At 41.2% G+C, this 17,640-nt stretch overlaps 1 protein-coding gene across 2 annotated transcripts in view; it reads right to left on the reverse strand.

Annotated features, from left to right (window-relative positions):
- Positions 1-311: 311 nt before the first annotated feature.
- Positions 312-17,640, reverse strand: part of CHCHD3 (coiled-coil-helix-coiled-coil-helix domain containing 3) — a 148,044-nt gene continuing 130,715 nt past the window's right edge. The window contains exons 7-8 of one of the 2 annotated variants that reach the window (XM_068670113.1): positions 6,375-6,510; positions 312-1,031 (exon numbers count right to left, since the gene is read on the reverse strand). In XM_068670113.1, coding sequence (XP_068526214.1) covers positions 1,008-1,031; positions 6,375-6,510 — 160 coding nt within the window. In that variant the 3' untranslated portion in view covers positions 312-1,007. Of the gene's footprint in view, positions 1,035-6,374; positions 6,511-17,640 lie in introns of both variants that reach the window. The other variant, XM_068670112.1, reaches the window with a different exon arrangement.

Raw genomic sequence — 17,640 nt, forward strand, 5'->3', positions numbered from 1 at the left:
ATTACATGATTTAACCCAAATGATGTCACTTGCATGAAGCTACGTGCCCTTTCATTCCCAAATACTTTCAGAGAAAGGAAGCTCTGGCAGTGCATGAATCACAACATGCTATATCACAAGGGATCCTTTTAGGTTGCTGCGATGGAAAACAGTTATGTGTAAGTACTGTTCTCCAAACCAAGGCTGGTTATGCGTGAAAGTCTATGCTGTAAAGCCTCAGCAATAACATCTGCTGGAGAAACGTGACAGCACAGCAGAGGGAACACCATCAGCCTCCAAGAAGTGGAAAGAGAGACAGACTGAGACATTAATCTTGTTCATAAAATACATTTATTGTTGGTACAGAGCGAGGCATATTCGTCAGTACTTGATAGGAGTGAGGAGCACAACAGCATCATTCCATGTAAATAAAGGCCATGTTACATCTCAAGTGTTGGATCATTACCATTCCAGCAGAAGGCCTGAAGAGAGACTTAATTTAATTACATAATTTGTGAAATAAGTTAAAGGAAAATTTACGTCATCATCCATTGTAGGAAACACTTCATGTAAGCAACGAACGCAGGCTGTGCAGTGAGAAGAGGCAGCTGGCTTGCTCACAAAGTGCTGCCACATCCCGGCACAGCAAGTGTTACATACCCACGCCTTTGACAGTGAGAAATTTTTGAGGAGATTCAATGAAATAGCAGCATTTGAAGGATATTTCCCCTTTCTAAGGTCAGTGAGAGGTTCTTTTCTTTTCCTTCCTTCAATCACCAATAAGTGGATTTTACTAAGACTGAACAGTATCCTCGGATGTAAGATTTCTGATGTAATAAGATATAGGTCTTGGCTTTTCAAATGGTCACACTGATTGAGCCGTGATGGCTGCTGCTCTTGAAATGGCTCTTCCAGTTCTTCTCTTTATTGGTCTGCCCTGTAAATGGGCTGTCATATCATTCTTGGGAAAAAATGCTCTTCTGCTGAAATTAGAGTTGATGGTCTTGTGCTTGATTTGGACAATGCCTTTATCCTCCTCTCCCAAGCATGCTCTGCTAAGAAAACGGTTGGGGGAGGGAAAGAGAGGGGGAAAAACATATTTCAATAAATCAAAGTTATTCCAGAGACACACTGAAGTTTGGCTACAATTCCTTCCTAGGATTTGCAATATTTTCAATTAAAATATAGAAAAGGAAACACTGTCAACACACACATCATCACAGAGGCAGAATGAAGCTAGCTGAAGACTCAACAATCCAGACATCTGGAGGGCTGGAGAGCTGCAGGAACAATTCCTATTCATCCATCTTAATGCTATCATAGCTCTAGTCATGCTACGGCTATTAAGGAAATTAAAACATCTGACCTTACAATAAGATAAATCCTGTTCCCAGCAGTTACATACTCGAGGAAATATATCCTGAAGCCATACAGCAATAAGTATCTCCCCTACCTACCTTCTTCCTATATTCCAAGTCATCATCGAAATCTTGATAGTCTGAACATGTCGCACTGAACTTGCACTTCATTATTCACCTCCTGTGCACAGTCAGGCCACCAAGAGCTAAAAGTATAGATCTGTCAAGTCCTCCAAGAATTATTTCTACTGCCACACCAGAGAGCTCTGCCACAGAGGTCTTGACTCTATTCAGAGTCTCCCAGAAAAATGCAGACTTGCAAGGATGATATGTTGGGCTCTACCAAGAACTTCCTACTGCCATGATTCATGAATAAAGGGGCCGTAGAAACAAGCACATGTACAGGTACTACTTATCTAAACCAGTACAATGAAAAGAAAACAGGCTCTAGCGTGCTGGAAACCACCTACACTCACTGGTGGACTATGATGTTGACCAAGGCAATCTATTGTTCTTCCCTTCAAAATCCAGAAAATGGGAAAGCTGGTAATTATGAGTCTCCTTGTAACAAATAATAGCAAGGGATTTGACAATTTTTTGGGCTTATGTCAGGAGCAGGCCCAGATGTGAACTTTGAAGTTTCACAGGAGACCTACCAAGAACTGATTCAAATATGTGGTCAGTGCCTGGCCACACCAGGCATATTCTCTTGCAGGCTTGTACTGTCAGACAAAGAGTTAGGGCTCAGGAAAACTAAAAATAAAGGGAATGGAAACCTGTTGTCATTTATGTCTTTAACCAAATTCTCACAATCTTTTTAAAAATTATCCGGTGAACCACTCCACTCGATCAAGCAGTGATCCTGCAAGGAGGATGAAGATGCATAGCAAGGAGCAGGACAGTGAGCACATGAAAAGATGGAAAATGTCCTCATGATCACAGATGTTCTCTACAACTCATGGTAGAGAGGTACGTGCTGATGAAATAAAAAGAATGAATCGGTTTTACACTCCCTAGTTGCTTTTATAAACAAAGATAAGGGAAACTTTTACTGGTTAACAAAATCTCCACTCTCACTCGACAGTATCCCCGCAGAGATTTCGGTAAAACTGGCGCAGGCTATTTCATCGGGAAGTCTCCTTTTGCAGTTGTACCACAGAAACTTGCTTAAAGCCATTGCTGGGCTGAATATTAACTTTGCGTAAATTTAACACTGCATAAATTATCACGGGAAATTCCCAAAAGATCTGAGCAAAATTCTGTTACTTTTTTTTTTTCACTTAATGTCCTAAGGAAAGCAATTGCAGGTATTTGTTCATCACATGCAGATTTCTGCCCACAAAATTTCATCTGCAGAAAAGTGGGAGGGTACCAGGGCTTTGTTTGTTTTTGTCTGTATTTTTTTTAACGTTCTTTACTGATTCTTTTTATTTTTTATTTTTATTTTTTGATTTATCATCACTTAGACAGTTACTTCATGTATTTAGCCTTTTTTCCTTGTGTTTTCTCCATGACGCCGATGTAGGTGTGAAGGGAACCTGATCCGACCCTTCCATAATGAACTTTCTTCAGTCAAGGTGGTGTTAAATAGTGTTAAAAGACGTCTCTTTATTGTGTTTCAGCCCAAGGTGTTTCCAGCTACACTAATTTTACATGTTTTTCCATTAGATTGCGAGATGGCACCTGGAGAATGAGGCTAAACAAGATGGTTTTGTGCTGACCAGGATGCATCATTGAGGACCACTTTACCCTCCAATTCACAATAATGGGCACAAAGAGGCTGGAGAGGCTGAAGGGCAGCGTTTAGGAGCCAGGCTGTCAGACACCAGCAGCTGTCAGCACCTTTCTTTGAAATACTTTCAAACCTAACCTGCAGAGACTTGCATCCCTGTGATATTCAGTGGTCTAGCAGGAAACTATCGCATAGACTTCATTACACTATAATATTGCTGTGTTTCCATATAGGAATTAGGACTCCCTGTAGACAAGGAAATAAAAAATGGGTATTTCAACAGCCACCTTGTCCACATCAGTGCGTGGTACATTAGGACCAACAATAAAAATGTCATTTTTTTCAAAAAAAATGGCATTGCTGGAGATACGTCAGCACTGGGAACACAAATCCATGGCACAGACAATCCTAATATCTTCCCTTTAATGGCTCCATTAAGTAGTTTTTCTCTCTGTTTCTATTATAATAAAATACAAACATTAATAACAGAGCTTAATTTATCTCACGAGCTTCCCCTGACTTTGGGAAAAGATTTAAACTGAAGATACAACGATGTGTCAAACTCCTCTGAATTAACAGCTCTCTGGGCCTTTCTAACAAGGGGAGAAAAGGACAGATAGAGACATGAGATTACAGACAGGATGAGAAATAAGGAGCATACAGAAGAGAGGGTGAGATAATTATAAGCAACATAGGAAAGAAAGAGGAGTCAATAAATTCAATTTATGAAAAGCACAGAGTGTGCTCAGCCTGAGCACAAGTGCCCAGACTCACCGCCAGGAAATCGGATTAGTTAACTTATTTGGTTTTCAATATCTTGGTCTATTCCCTCTAGCAAATTTTCTTCTTTGTTTGTTTCTTGTAGCCGGTGTCAGTTAACTTTTTCATTTCTGAATCTACTATTTATCCTGCTCTTCTGTCTTCCAAGCAAGCACACACAGTAGGTAATTTTGCAGTATTTTATAGCAGCGTTTAGCAATTATTTCAAAGTCACTGTTTGTCTGGACTTCCAGGCAATCAGCAAGTAAAAATAATTACATTTACAGCTGCAACACATGGAGGATGAGCTCTAGAGGACTGATGTTCATTATGAAAAACAATCGTTCCTGCTTGCAAATATTTCCATCATAAAAGGCTTCTCTTTCTCTGTTATCATAAGAGAGAAACCTCTCTGAATTCTCATCTTGAAGCATGTGTGAAAGAGAATAAGAAGCATTTAGGAAACACTTTTAACTACTTGACAGGCTTGGTTGAAGATCTTCAACAAAAAAGGTGTTTAAAAAGGGTTCAGAAACCTAATGCTCATATTTATGCAATTTCCTTTTCCTGCACCTTCTGAACATGAATTAATTCATCCTCATCATAGTCTTCTGAAGAAATTACTATCAGATACTAACTTTAGTTATAGCTTAAATATGAATAATTAGGATAAATTTTGTAGTTACTGTTAAAAATAATGTAGAATTATAAATACAGTAAATTAGCATTTCAGATGATGCAAGCCACAGTGATGTTGACTACATAATGACCTAATATTATTCACTAGCCTTTTTTTTCTAAAATTTCTCAAAACATCCTCTGTCTAGTAACTTCAAACTGGATTTTGGAATACAAAAATCATACTAAAAGAAATCTTAGAAAAAAAATAAATGCGTACACCAATTCTTGCTCATTATAGGAGGAAGAGAATGGAATTAAATAAAATAGTAGCAAGCAATTCAAAGAAAAAAAAAAAACACAGTTCAAAAAGCCATGGAAAACTGTATAGTTTAGGGAAAAAGGGGGACAGGCAAAACTTGTCCTGTGTCCAAGGAAGGCACCTGGACAAAACTTATTGCACTTCTCATGCTTGGATGTCTGAGCATGGGGCATTTTAAAAGAGCCTCAGGCTCTGCCATCAGGAAAAAATTTCATGAGCAGGGATCCTGGTAGGCTGTAGGGTTTTAAAGGAAATGAAGGAGCACAGAAGCATTAAAAGTGGGCAGGAGAAACACCGAGGGGTGTAATGAAGGAGGTAATTTTGAAAGGAAGAGGTTGATCTCATTTATTTTTAAATTTCATCACATGAACCCTCTTCAGGCAAAGTTTTCACTGATGATAACAACGTTTAATATCACAAAGAGATTTCAGAGCTGCCCTGACAGCCCCACAAATTGTCCTGGTCCTGCACCACGGCTTGTTCAGTGAACAAGGACGCTACAGCTGCTGGCTGCGCCTGTCTTCCAGCCAGGCTGCCTATTCAGAAAGGAGCCCACTAACTGTATAAACAAATAATTATAATAACAGCACCCCACAAACGTGTTGAGTGCTGTGGCTTGCAGAAACCGCTGTAGCACTGCCATGCAGCTCTTGCCTCCCACAAAATTTACGCAGTGCTAAACCACAAGCAGCACTGACTCCTGGAAGATCTTCAGCAGTGCCAGGGCAGGACTGCACCAGCAAAACTGCACAAAGGTCTCAGAAAATGATTATAGTCAAGGTCTTACTGCTCTTCTGTACGGGCAGGACTAACTCTAGTGATGATTGACATTATCAAGTATTAAACGTTCTTGCTCAGTCCCTGCTAACACATTAGAGCATGTGTTTTCAGATGTTCAAAGATTAACTCAGACTTTAGCAAAAGCAAAGATCAACAGGCTTATTTAAGCACCTTTATATACACTATATATATGGCCTACAAGCACATCTCCAACTGGCTAAGAACACAGTTAAGATCAACATATATGTCACTGTATTTGATTTAAGGTGATGAAAAAGAATCACGTTTAGAACTTGTAGCTTCTTTTAACTGAAACATTTACGCAGTACTGTCATTTCCCTTTAGCTGCACTAATAAAGAATAAAAGTTTATAATCTGAAGTAACAACCCATGCCGTAGCAAATTGGATGGCAAGGGGAAAAGACCAGGTAAATGGCAGTATTAGACTCCGAGTACATAAAAGAAATGAAGACTTCCAACTGGTGAGCAATCTAGTTGGAGACATGCATTCACCTGTTACTGAAAGTGGCCATATTTATGGCAAATAGTACCACTTAGTTAAATCCCCTTGTTTTACTGCTAAAACTGCAGATACCAGGCAACATCTGCCAACAGTGACAGGTTCTACATTAACCAACAGTTTCCCAAGGGAAGAGATGGAAACCCTAACATTTAAATAAATTGAAAGTGGACTCCTTGGAGCTTGTGAGTCCACACATACAGGGAACCGTAATGCTTTAGCATGTAAGAGGGACTAATTGGATAATCCAACAGTCTTCCTCTCTTTATTCCATGGTTATTTCAGTTGCAATATTTGTACACCCACCTGTTTGGCATGATTGACACAATGCAGGTATTGGCTAGCCAGTGCAGAGCAGCTGAGGGTCTCCTGAGCATGCTGCTGGTAACACTGCAGAATTTTACCCTGCAGATCAGCACAGACTGGATGAGACTCGTATCGCCTGGGGAAAGAAGAAAGAACATTTTGATTTCCTTCTCAAAAACGTTTCAGGAAAGATGCAACTTTAAATAATGGATGTGAAGGAAAACACTTTAAAGTTACAAAGGAAGGCTGCAGCCACAAGAACAGTCACAGAACTGCAGGACGCATTAAGCTTCATTGCTGTATAGTCTTAGGACCCTATAGTCTTGCTACTTATTAAATATTGCTACTGTGTAAGACAGAAAGCACCCATTGGGCTGACCTACAGAATGCAGAAAACTTGCTAGCATCAGCAAATTACACAATCTGCTTTTGCTGATCTGATGATAGCCTCTATTTTTGGCGCATCCTCCTTCCCTTCTTCTACCCATCACCTCAATTGTAACCCTGACGCCAGATGTGCAAGTTATTTAGGAATTTTGTCTATTTTCCTTACTGTATGGATTAATTACTCTTGTCATCTTTTTGGCTGATGCAATACACAACGGAATGGAAACTCCTCTCGTCTGTTCTGCAAAATAAACCCCCTTTTGGACAAAAATCTTGTTATTTGCATTAATCTATGTAATGTTATCTACACTGATAGTGGCACAGAATTTAAATGGGAATACAATACTTTCCTGATTCAAAAGCAAGTGGGTGGCAGAGTGTTAGAGAGATGAAAGGTCCACTGTAATTTCAAGTTAATTGGAGGTTTGCTTTATAAACATCTTTTAAGGTATTCAAAATCTAGTTACTGTTATAGCCCTTTCACAGCAAAAATAAACCATTTTAGCAGTAGAAAAAGAGCCATGAAACTTTATAAAAAAAACACATTGAAGGTTCATATAATTTTAAAACTACCATTTGTTTTATGTGTGTGAACTGTATACTTAATACACTTTCCCATTTACCCTAGCGGGAAAGCCCGACAATGGCTGTTCTAACATCCACATTATTTTTAGTTCAATAAGGTCGTAAAAAGAACGAGCCTCATCAGCCACAGCATCCTCAGATGAATCCTCTGTTCCTTCTTGTTTTGCTGATTGGCCAAGACAGATCTCTGCTTTAGTACGGCGAGAAGGCGAAACATGAAGCACGATGCGGTTCCTTGGGGGAGCTGACTTCTGGGCAATCACTCAAGATGTAGTACCAAAAAAGACCTGTTAAGTCGCCTTGATTTTACAATCCATACCTATAGAAAACAGCCCTCTTCCTCTTTTCATTCATTACCGTACATCTGTGAAATACCTAAAGCAGAATTTAAATGCAGTCCCTGGTGCTTCCCCACTTTATGATCTGAAAGTTCAAACTTCTGTAGACTCTTACGGATGAGGATTTTCCCTTAATCCCCCCTCTGCTGATATCAGCAAGCGTTTCAAGAGCGTGTCAGGCATCAAAATGTACGGCCATAAAATGCTGTACACCGGCTGACTACAGCAAGGGCTGGGGCTGGATGGGATAAAAGTAAAGGCTGAAGCATCGCGTCCGCTCTTTGTAGCTGTATGACTCAGCTCTGATGATTTAGGTCCAACTAAACCAGCACTCGTTTCAAACGCCTGAGACCCTGGTCTGGATTGATAATCCAGTACAACAGAGCACGAGTTGGCAAAACCCTCACACAGCAAACCTAGCAGTGCCTTTATTCACAAGTGTTTTTAAAGTGACTTCGTTGAGTGTGTCTTAAATGTGAGGAGAGAAGGAAACGGGCTTCTTTACACCAGCTACATAAATTCTGTAAATTCTTTAAATAAGCCATCTGGGGGGGTCGCTAACCCGCAGCAAGGATCTTTGTGGATGGCTTGTTTCCCTGAGCCGTGCCATTAGCCATTCAAAGACACATATTATTCCTTATCTGAATGCTTCAATGGACACTTCGCCTTGCCGACAGCACTGGAGCTCGGGCAGACGTGTCGTCTCCTGCCTCACCACAATTTCCTCTCATCCTACAGCTTCTCACCAGTGAATTTTCCAAACATGCTCTCAGCCCACCACCACAACCCAGCCCCGGCGCTGCTCAATGCAAACGGGGCCATTTCCTTGAAGTCAACCAAGTCCATTTTCTTGGATTAATCTCTTCAAGGAGAGCACCGGCTCCGTATTGATCTGCTGTGCTTGTTATGCTCCCCTAATGCACTATTTGCACTTTGGGGAAAACGCTAAATGAGATTACTATCTACCATTAGATGGCCATAAAGCACGCGGGGCAGGATCTCCCGCTCAGGAAAGGAGGTTGCAGAGCGCATTATGGTAAACCCAGCAGAGGGTTTGCGATTGATTTCTGGTTGGTGATGGATGACAGGACTCCCAGACGGACGGTCAGAGGCAGCCACCGGCAAGGAAACTCCTCAAAAGGGAAATGAAACATCTCCCTAAAAGATAACCTCGCTAATGTTCCTGTAAATAAGGGTAATTTTACAGACACATTTAAAGGTCTGGTGGGGCACGACTGGAGAAGAAGCTTGTCAGAAAAGGGAAACAGCGCAAAAAACAGTTGTTAAGAGGAATCTGCTGGGGAAACGTGAAGATTTTAAAGGCTGAATGGATAAACCAACCTGATCTGGTGAGAGCTGACCCTATTCAAGCACGATGTTCCTTCCCTGTGTCCTGAGAGCTTTATTTTGAGATACATGGCAGGGAAAGCATCCAACCCTTTTCAACCTTTTCTTTAATTTTTTTTTAATTACTTGGGAATTTCATGACTAAACTGAAGAAAGCAATGGGAAAAATATATACTGTAGTAGTCAACAAGGATTGACGGGAAACCCTGACCGAGGCCCATCTCCATTCAGCGCAACTCAATAACTACTTTACTGAATCAACACAGGCGAAATTTAAAATGCCTTTCTTCTCCAAAGTCAATATGAGCAGCAGCCCGAGCTGCGCCGCGCACCGCCCGGCATGCTTTTATTAACGTGTTTTTATTAAGTTTACAATTACTTGATCTGCTTTCGCTTTCCCAGCTGCTCCTCGAGCACCTTGCATGCCAGCAAATATTTCTGCGTGCCCGAATAAACCTCGGAGGGAGCCGCGCGCCCACCTTTTCCATCAAGCTGATGCACCGCAATCTCATAAAGGTAATGGGATGAAGACACAAAAGAAAATAAGAGAGAGCTTTATAAAGAAATATTCTATGCGAAGGCATGAAGAGAAAATTTAATGAGAGGAACTTTGTACTCATCTAGCCTGTCTCAAAGAGCATAGCTTATTGTATTCCTGGGGGCTCCGAGAAAGGAGCCCCTTCACGGCATTCAAACAAAATGTCTACTAAAGAGGAAATCTGAAATCACCATGGTAAGTTTTGTGATAAAACTGACATTCTGACTGAAGGAATCTGAATCGCTGATGAGTTTCCAACTGTGCAGGTATCTGGCATAATCCCACCAGATCAGGACTTCAGGCGATTGTCATAAAATATAGAAAGAAGAAAAAAAAAAAAGGCAACAAAAAACCAGCATGGATTACAAAAACCTCTGCCATTAGATGGCCAGAAGTATCCAGGGCTTAATTTTATTCCTCATTAAAATGCTGACACTTATCAGAAGCATCTGTTCTTCTCCATGTAACCCTTGGCATCTACAGCTACCTTGTGCTCGGTGAAAGAAGCAGAGATGATGCTCTGGGTCCGAGGCCAGGCAGCACAGCCCAGCCTGCACCCCTAAATGTAAATTTGTCCCCTCCAAACCAGCAGCTCAGCACGTGTGTGTGTCTGAGCTACAAAAAGGGGACTGTCCCAGCATGTGCTCCTCCCTGAGCCATGCCAGGTGCCACCCAGGGAAGTGTCAGCTTCAAAATGAATCCCCAAAAAAGGAGCACATTACCTCTTAGACCCAACACGGCAGCACAGTGAAGGACTGGAGCCAAGGTCCTGAGCTGCTTTATTTGCTCCTGCAGCTGTAGGAGCCACGCCACCATCAGATCCCACCTGCACTGGTAGCACGTAAAGCAAGGAAAAAAAACAGATGTGTCTTTCCTCAACCTGCTTATAATGCCCAGGAAGATAAGAAGCAATAAATTGATGCAGAAAGATGGTGAAACAAAAGGAAACTGAGGCAGTGCCCTCGCAATAGGCACAGCAACAGCCTGACTGTTTTCATGTGCTTTATGAGCAACCAAGAGGAATCTTAAAGGGATTTGGGGGACGTTAATCAATTATCTTTGCCTACGTCTATTGAAATTTTATTTTTATAATGAGAAACAGGGAAAGCAGATGCTTGTTTGGTAAAAGAGGTGAGTTGGGGGTGGAAGGTAGTGTCAGCAGTGCTTCGGAGAGAAAGCAAATGGGGACTGGAAGTGATAGCAAAAAATGGGCCATAAAGGGCTTCAAAAGGGAAGATGTGTGACTTGCAAGTGATGCAGGTGAAGGGAAGCCAGTGGACAATGAAAGGAGATGATGGGAATATTGGGGAGCCAAACCATCTACAGCACCGCTCTCAGCTGACACCGTCAAGGCAAGATTTCCCTTCTCGTGGCCACGGGGAATAAAACGTATGTTGCAATAACTGATACCACGAGCTGCGAGGGATTTAGCTGAGCAGATGGACAAGGAAGGCCATGTTTTGTATGTTTTGCATAAAGAGTCAGCAAGAGCAAAAGGTACGCCTAGCTGAGAAGACCTAAGGGAGAAGGTCGGGTCAGAGACGAGGTGGAAGCGACAAGTCTGGAACAGCAGCAAGACAGGGGGGATTTTCCACCAAGACACAAAAAGGTGGTGCTGGGGGTTTATTCTTTTTTAAGATTACCTCATCCAAAAAGGAGCCACTTCCACAGAATCACTGCTCGCTGAATTCACAGGACTTGTTTACAGTATAGAAAATAGTTGCAAAACAGAGAACAGGGGGGAAAAAAAAAACACAAAAGGGCATATGGTAATGAAGATCCTTGCTGCTGCACCAGTATTTTTAGCTTTTAAATTAATTTACTCTTTATATTAAATTATTTTTAAAAATTGTCTTCGCACATTAAGTAGGTGATGACTTGCGAGTGCATTACGAAACGTGTAAAGCACAAACCAACTGGTTCTGTTCTTCTAAAGATCACTTGGAAGCAATACCACGATCTGATTTCGGAGTATCTACAACCGACGTTGCGAAGCAGTCCATAATCAAACTGTGCCTACACAGAGCCCTCAAAATTACCATGTGGGAAGTGCTGCCAGCAAAAGATCAAGTACTGCAGAGTTGATTCTTGCTTTTATTTACACTTGACTACATAGTGTGACTTCTCCAAAAGCTGTAAAAGAAAAGAATTTTCCTAACAAATCTCTGGTGGAAGAGAGCCGCAGTCGTTCCTGTTTTGTTACAAGTGAGAACACTAAAAGTGCACAGTAATGCTAAAAAAATGACTTCTGCCCGAGTCTGAGCACAACCCCCCTCTGCCTGTTGACACACGCATCTCTTGTGCTACGAGGGATCAGCTCCAGTGTTAATATTGCCCATGGTATTTTTAGACTCCACAATCCCAGCCCCGACAAAAACTTCGGCAAATGTTTGTCATTCTCTCATTTATTTCGTCTCCCTCAGAAGCAAATTAAAATCTGTTCCCAACGTCCTGACCTCTGAAATTTAGGGATGGAGATGAGAAGAGGCGGAAAGACACATCCCAGCATATTCACGCACACGCACCGCTTGGAGGCAGACGTTTAATTATGTCTAGAGTGCGCTAAGTCAAGTTCAATATGTTGACAAAAACCTCGTTTAACACAGAAGCCTGGCAGATAGCACTATTGACCTTTTTAGGTCTTTTTTTTTTTTAATTTATTTTTTTTTATTTTTTTCCCAGTGAATGTTTCCCACCTGGCGAACCACCTGGTATGTTGGTAGGAGAGCGGTTCAGCTTTTATCATAAGCAAAGTGGAAACCATTCCTCGTAATGCAACAACACATTTATTGCATTCAGGGAGGAAAGAGCATCTCTAAGATTAACAGAGAATTTACGATCCCAAATCTGGCAAAGCACATAAATACAAGCGTAACTGCACGCAGTGAGTAATTCCACATTTGCATGTGCAAAGTTATGCACATTCTTAAACCCTCTGTTGGGCTGGGACTTACACCACGATGAAATTGGGATGTGGATCAGAAAGATTTCCTGGTTCTGAATCCTAATTAGACTGGTGAACTAATTGCTGAGGTCCTCAGCCTCTGAGGATGTTGCATGAACTAGACTAGATCTCTTCAGCCTAGAGAAAGACAATTGCAAGTAAACATGTGGCAGATGTACGAAATCATCAATGGCATAAGGAGCAATTATTCAGAGAGACAGCCAATGAAGTCTTCTAGCAGTAGGTTTACAACCAAAAACATAATTCAAGCCTTTTCCAGACAACACCTAATGAAAAGCTGGAACTCTCTGCTAGAGGATACCGGGGGGTATCATAAGCACAGCTGGGTTCAAAAGCCAATTACAAGGTACTGTAAGAGAAGTCCATCAAAGGATTATGAGCAAAAATACAGTGTTTGGCTCAGGAAAGCCCCACTTCACTGCCTGTTTGAAGGTAAAATGGCATCCCTGTCTAATTCCCCTATTTTTACAGTTTTCCTCAAGTACCCACTCCTCGCTGTTGGCTGATAAGCTAGGAGGACCTCTGATTTGACCCGCTGGGACTGTTAATGCTCTGAACACCTTGAAGAGCAAGTCATCGACGGAATGAGACTGCTGTCCACCCTGACAGGCACAATTAGGTTCAATACTTTTATTTAAATTGATATTCATTGAATGTTATTATCCCAAATCACTGCTTGTTTATAGAATTCCCCTCCCTGAAAAAAAAAAAAAAAGAACAAAAAACCTTAAAATACAAAGTACACCAACATATTATTATACAAATGTACCTTACACACAGCTGGTCCTCGCAGCTGCAAAGGGTACCACATGCTGGAATTACCCAAATTTAGGATGCACATTTTTAACCCTGCAGCTTAAAGAACAGTTTTTACTAAATACGAGGATGTAGGCTTTAAATATTAAAATAAACAGCCATATGGATGACAATGATACAAATTTTACACTTACAAAATGGGCATACATGCCTTTATGGTGTAGAAAATATAGTTACGACAGTGTTATATTAGAAATATAAGATATATAAGAGCAAAAGAGAAAGCTCTGAAAGGTGCAGTTTTATCCACGTGGGATATATTGCATCTATGTAATGTACATATATGATATATATATTATTGAAATAATTTCTTGGTCTTGCACTGATCCAAACCAGTTCCTACTTTGGCAAGTTACAAGAGGAAGAACAATCACGTTGGATGTATGTAAGTCCATCCAACCACTAAGCAAGAAAGGAAACAAACTAATCCAACCACAAGAGTCAAGTAAATCTGCTCAGCCTGAACTGAGCAAAACCCCACACATCCACGCACGCATGATCAGCATATCAACGCTTGATTTCAAACCTCATAATGTAAATTCGGATCACAAATTATTTTAGGTTGCATGTAGCATCACTTGAACTCTGTCTCATTACTCCTTCCAAAACATTAATTAATGAGGATGAGCTAGACTCCGCTTGCTCAGGTGTTTATAAGCAGCCAGGTCAAAGACCACCATGGCCAACAACACCAGGTGGTACCATGTCTTAGTATCACCACTGGTCTGCAACTACTGCTGGTCCAGGACTTCATGTTATATTAATCTGTATTAAAACTATGTAAAACACAATAAAGTATTTCTAATTTCTAAAGAAAAAGATCATTCTGCAACAGTATGAAATCTGTCTCTATATGAAGGTGGCAAAACAACACCGTGGCAATTTTATCCACTTTAATGGATATTTAATCCTTTTAATTTTATTCATGTCCCTGTGTTAAATTTTCCATGGTAAGGGTATGTCACTGTGTGAGTAGAGCACACACAAAGGGAACACAGACAGACCCGAGCAAAGACCAAGCACCCAAATGAGCAGCCCAAACCACAACCACGGCGTGGATTTATTATTGCTGCGTATTTCCCAAGAGCGACACAATTCACTTCAGGCTTTGTAAACTCCCGAGTATCATCATCATCCCCAACTCGCGACAATAAAATCTTCACAGCACCTCACTAAAAAAGAGCTTTCCCTTTATAGAGGTGCCATAGAGTGTGCTCTAATAAGGAGATGTGTTTCTTATCTGTAGCAAAGGTCAACTGCTGCACACAATATGAAGCACCACACGACACTACCTCGTGGCACATTATTATCCAAATATTACTCTCTCGAGCAATATACGTTTAACTGTTTTGTTCGACTGTAAGAGGCCCGAAAGCCTGCTCCCGACCACAAAAAATAAGAGATTTTATGAGCAGAACTAGCGCGCAGGAAAAGCAATCAACAGTTAAACACTTCAAGCATCACTGCTCCCGTGGGTGATGATTACTGGAGGGAACTGAAGGTTGCAATCTTAAAAGTTAAGAGAGAGTAAAATAAATGCCAATTTTTCATTTGAGCATGAAGTTTTTCAATAAAAAAGAGGCTCGGACTCACTTTGATAAGCTACAAAGACTACGTGCACTTCCCCAAGCCTTGCACCAGGCTGTGGCAAGCCACTCTTTATAAAACATAATCAGCTGGGCTGCAATAACAATAACGTGTTAAGAAACACACACAAAGAGGAATAATCACCCTGCAAACATGTTGCTAATAAGTGGGTACTGGACCTTGTTATAATATATCTTAGTTTAAATGTGTTTGTACAATGTGCTGTAGAAATAAAGGAAAACATAATGACCTCAACACCCTTCTTAGCATCCCAGCAGGGAAAACGCACCTCTCACCATGAACACATCACGAACAGCACTTAGAGAGAGGGGTTCTAAAGCAAGGCATTCATGATTCACTTTGTTATTTTTCACTGCCTGCTGGTGGACAGATCCCTGGGACTGTTTCAGGACACGATGGTACCTGGAAAGCGGTTTAACACCAGAAGGGTGTTCCAAAAACCATCATCGCCAACTCAGAAAGAGCTTGCAAAGGTCTCTCCTTATGCATTCACCGTGTGCTGGCAGCATTAACGAGGCACCAAGTCGCTGGATGAAGCTTCGGTTGGATCCCAGGAAGCAATTTTGATGCCTTGTGTTTTACAACCTCATCACGTACCATTTGTAAGTTCCCATTTTTTCACCAAAGTCTCAAATAGTTGTTGGGTAGCGGAGTGCTTTTTTAAGTATCGCAAGTTGGCCAAGCTTCAGATCAACCAGGGAAGTTTTCCCCAGTTAGGTCGTGCCCCTGGAGTTTAACTGGTTCTCACTGAGGTTTTGCTGCTAATTGCTGCTAACCAAAGAATTCGACTCGCTCCTGTTGCAGCACATCTCATTACAGAGGCTACAAGAAACAAACCAATTCTTCTTGCCACCCAGAGCTGGAACCTGGTGATCTCTGCCATCATCAGATGGGTTTGGGTCTTGATTTTAAGGGTATAACTACAACACAGTCTGAAATAACCCATTCAGGAGTAGAGTAATAATTTTGAGCAAAATACCTCAATGATGGAAATTGTAACAAAAACAGCATTTTTTCTCAACACCTTTCCTCTTCCTCCGAGCACTGTTTGTGGAACGCCCCAAGCAGGTTGACTCTGGATCATTTCCTTCATTTTGGGGACTGAAGATGGCACGAACATGGAAGGGCTCCTCTTGGGGTGCTGCCTATCTAAAACAGCAGGACTTATGCTTATCCCACTGAGCAGGACAGGTGGGTCTGCCTTAAAACTACCAGGGTAGCAAGAGAAAGCACCCTAGCAAAGGTACAGAGAGCTCAGAGAGACAATAATGAACATAATTGTAGTTAGTTATTGTTTGGTCTACTTACGGCCCTATTTTATAATGCTACTGCCAGCAGAGCTATTTTATGTGATGTCTTTTTCATGTAGCAACCTTTTCATAAATCAAAGGAAAAGCAATACCAGGCAGTTTTTCCTGCAGCCTGTTTGACAATAAAAGTTAACACTGAACCCTGGCTGTTATCAATCTTCATAAATGTGTCCATGATACAGCAAGCCTGTTCCATATTACGCTGAGTTTGTTACTAATGCATGCAGAGGAGCAACCCAGTGGCTTAATGGATCTCCTAAATGGCCTGAAACTGGGACCCACGCTAAGTGGCCAGGAAAGTTTTAGAGAAATAACTGTTTTTCTCATTTCTTTCATTATTCAGTAAAACGATTGTCCGTTACAATGGCTTTATCTCTCCTAGCTCAAGAAAGGTATATTGTACTATAATATGGATTTACACGGACAAAATAAAGACCTCAGGAGAATGCCTATCGTTGAATCATATCATGTTAAGAAACCGTAGTAAGAAGTGCAAATGAGCAGTATTTCAGCACGTCCTTTTAGCAGAGATCTATGCGACAAAGGAAGATTTATATGCAAGCACTGAACACAAAGTTTGACAGAATCGCACAAACTTATTCTCAGTAGTACACACACCATTAAGGGAAGTAAGGGATAATGGCTGATCTGTAACAAGATGTATTTGGATATTACCTGAAAAAACTCAGTTTACAATGCATACCCAGAACAAGAGGCCGATGGTGGGGTTTGACCTTCACACATCCAGCCTGCGGGGATCCAAAGAGCAGCAGCAACTTTATCTGCCTAAACACGAGGTTTACCAGGTGCTGAGTAACTTGAGGACTACTTCTGTCCCATGCAGCATCACCAACAGGTCTCCAGGTTTAAAATAAAGACAACTTGGGACAGAGCTATTACATAGATTAGCTTTATGCTTAATTGATCTTCTTGAAGAGCCACCAAAGCCCATTCTGTAGACGACCCAAAAGAATATCCATAATATTTCTACCTAAAGGAGCCAAAATACATAGTAGAAAAGAGCTGGTGAACTAGATTCATTTGACACTGAAATTATCCATGAAGAACTTGTTTCTAAATTCCACGCTGACCGTGCTTATGGCATCTTTTTATTGAGAAGGTTATGGCAATTTTTTTTTTTTTTTGCCTAAGTACTGCATCTAGTCACAGCAGAGGGGAAAGAATGTATGTGATGGAACAAAAGGGGCTGCATTTCATCAGCCCAAGCAAGAGCAAGATTTCGCTAACAGTAAAGCAGTGTAGACAGAGCAGCAGTCTATTACACACAGATCTATACAGCCTGTCTCGCAAAACCTTTCGATCCTGATCTGCTGGTGCTTCCCGTAATGCATATGGCACGGTGCAGCATTGG

This window comes from Anas acuta, chromosome 1 (genome assembly GCF_963932015.1).
Source record: "Anas acuta chromosome 1, bAnaAcu1.1, whole genome shotgun sequence".
NCBI lineage: Eukaryota > Metazoa > Chordata > Aves > Anseriformes > Anatidae > Anas > Anas acuta.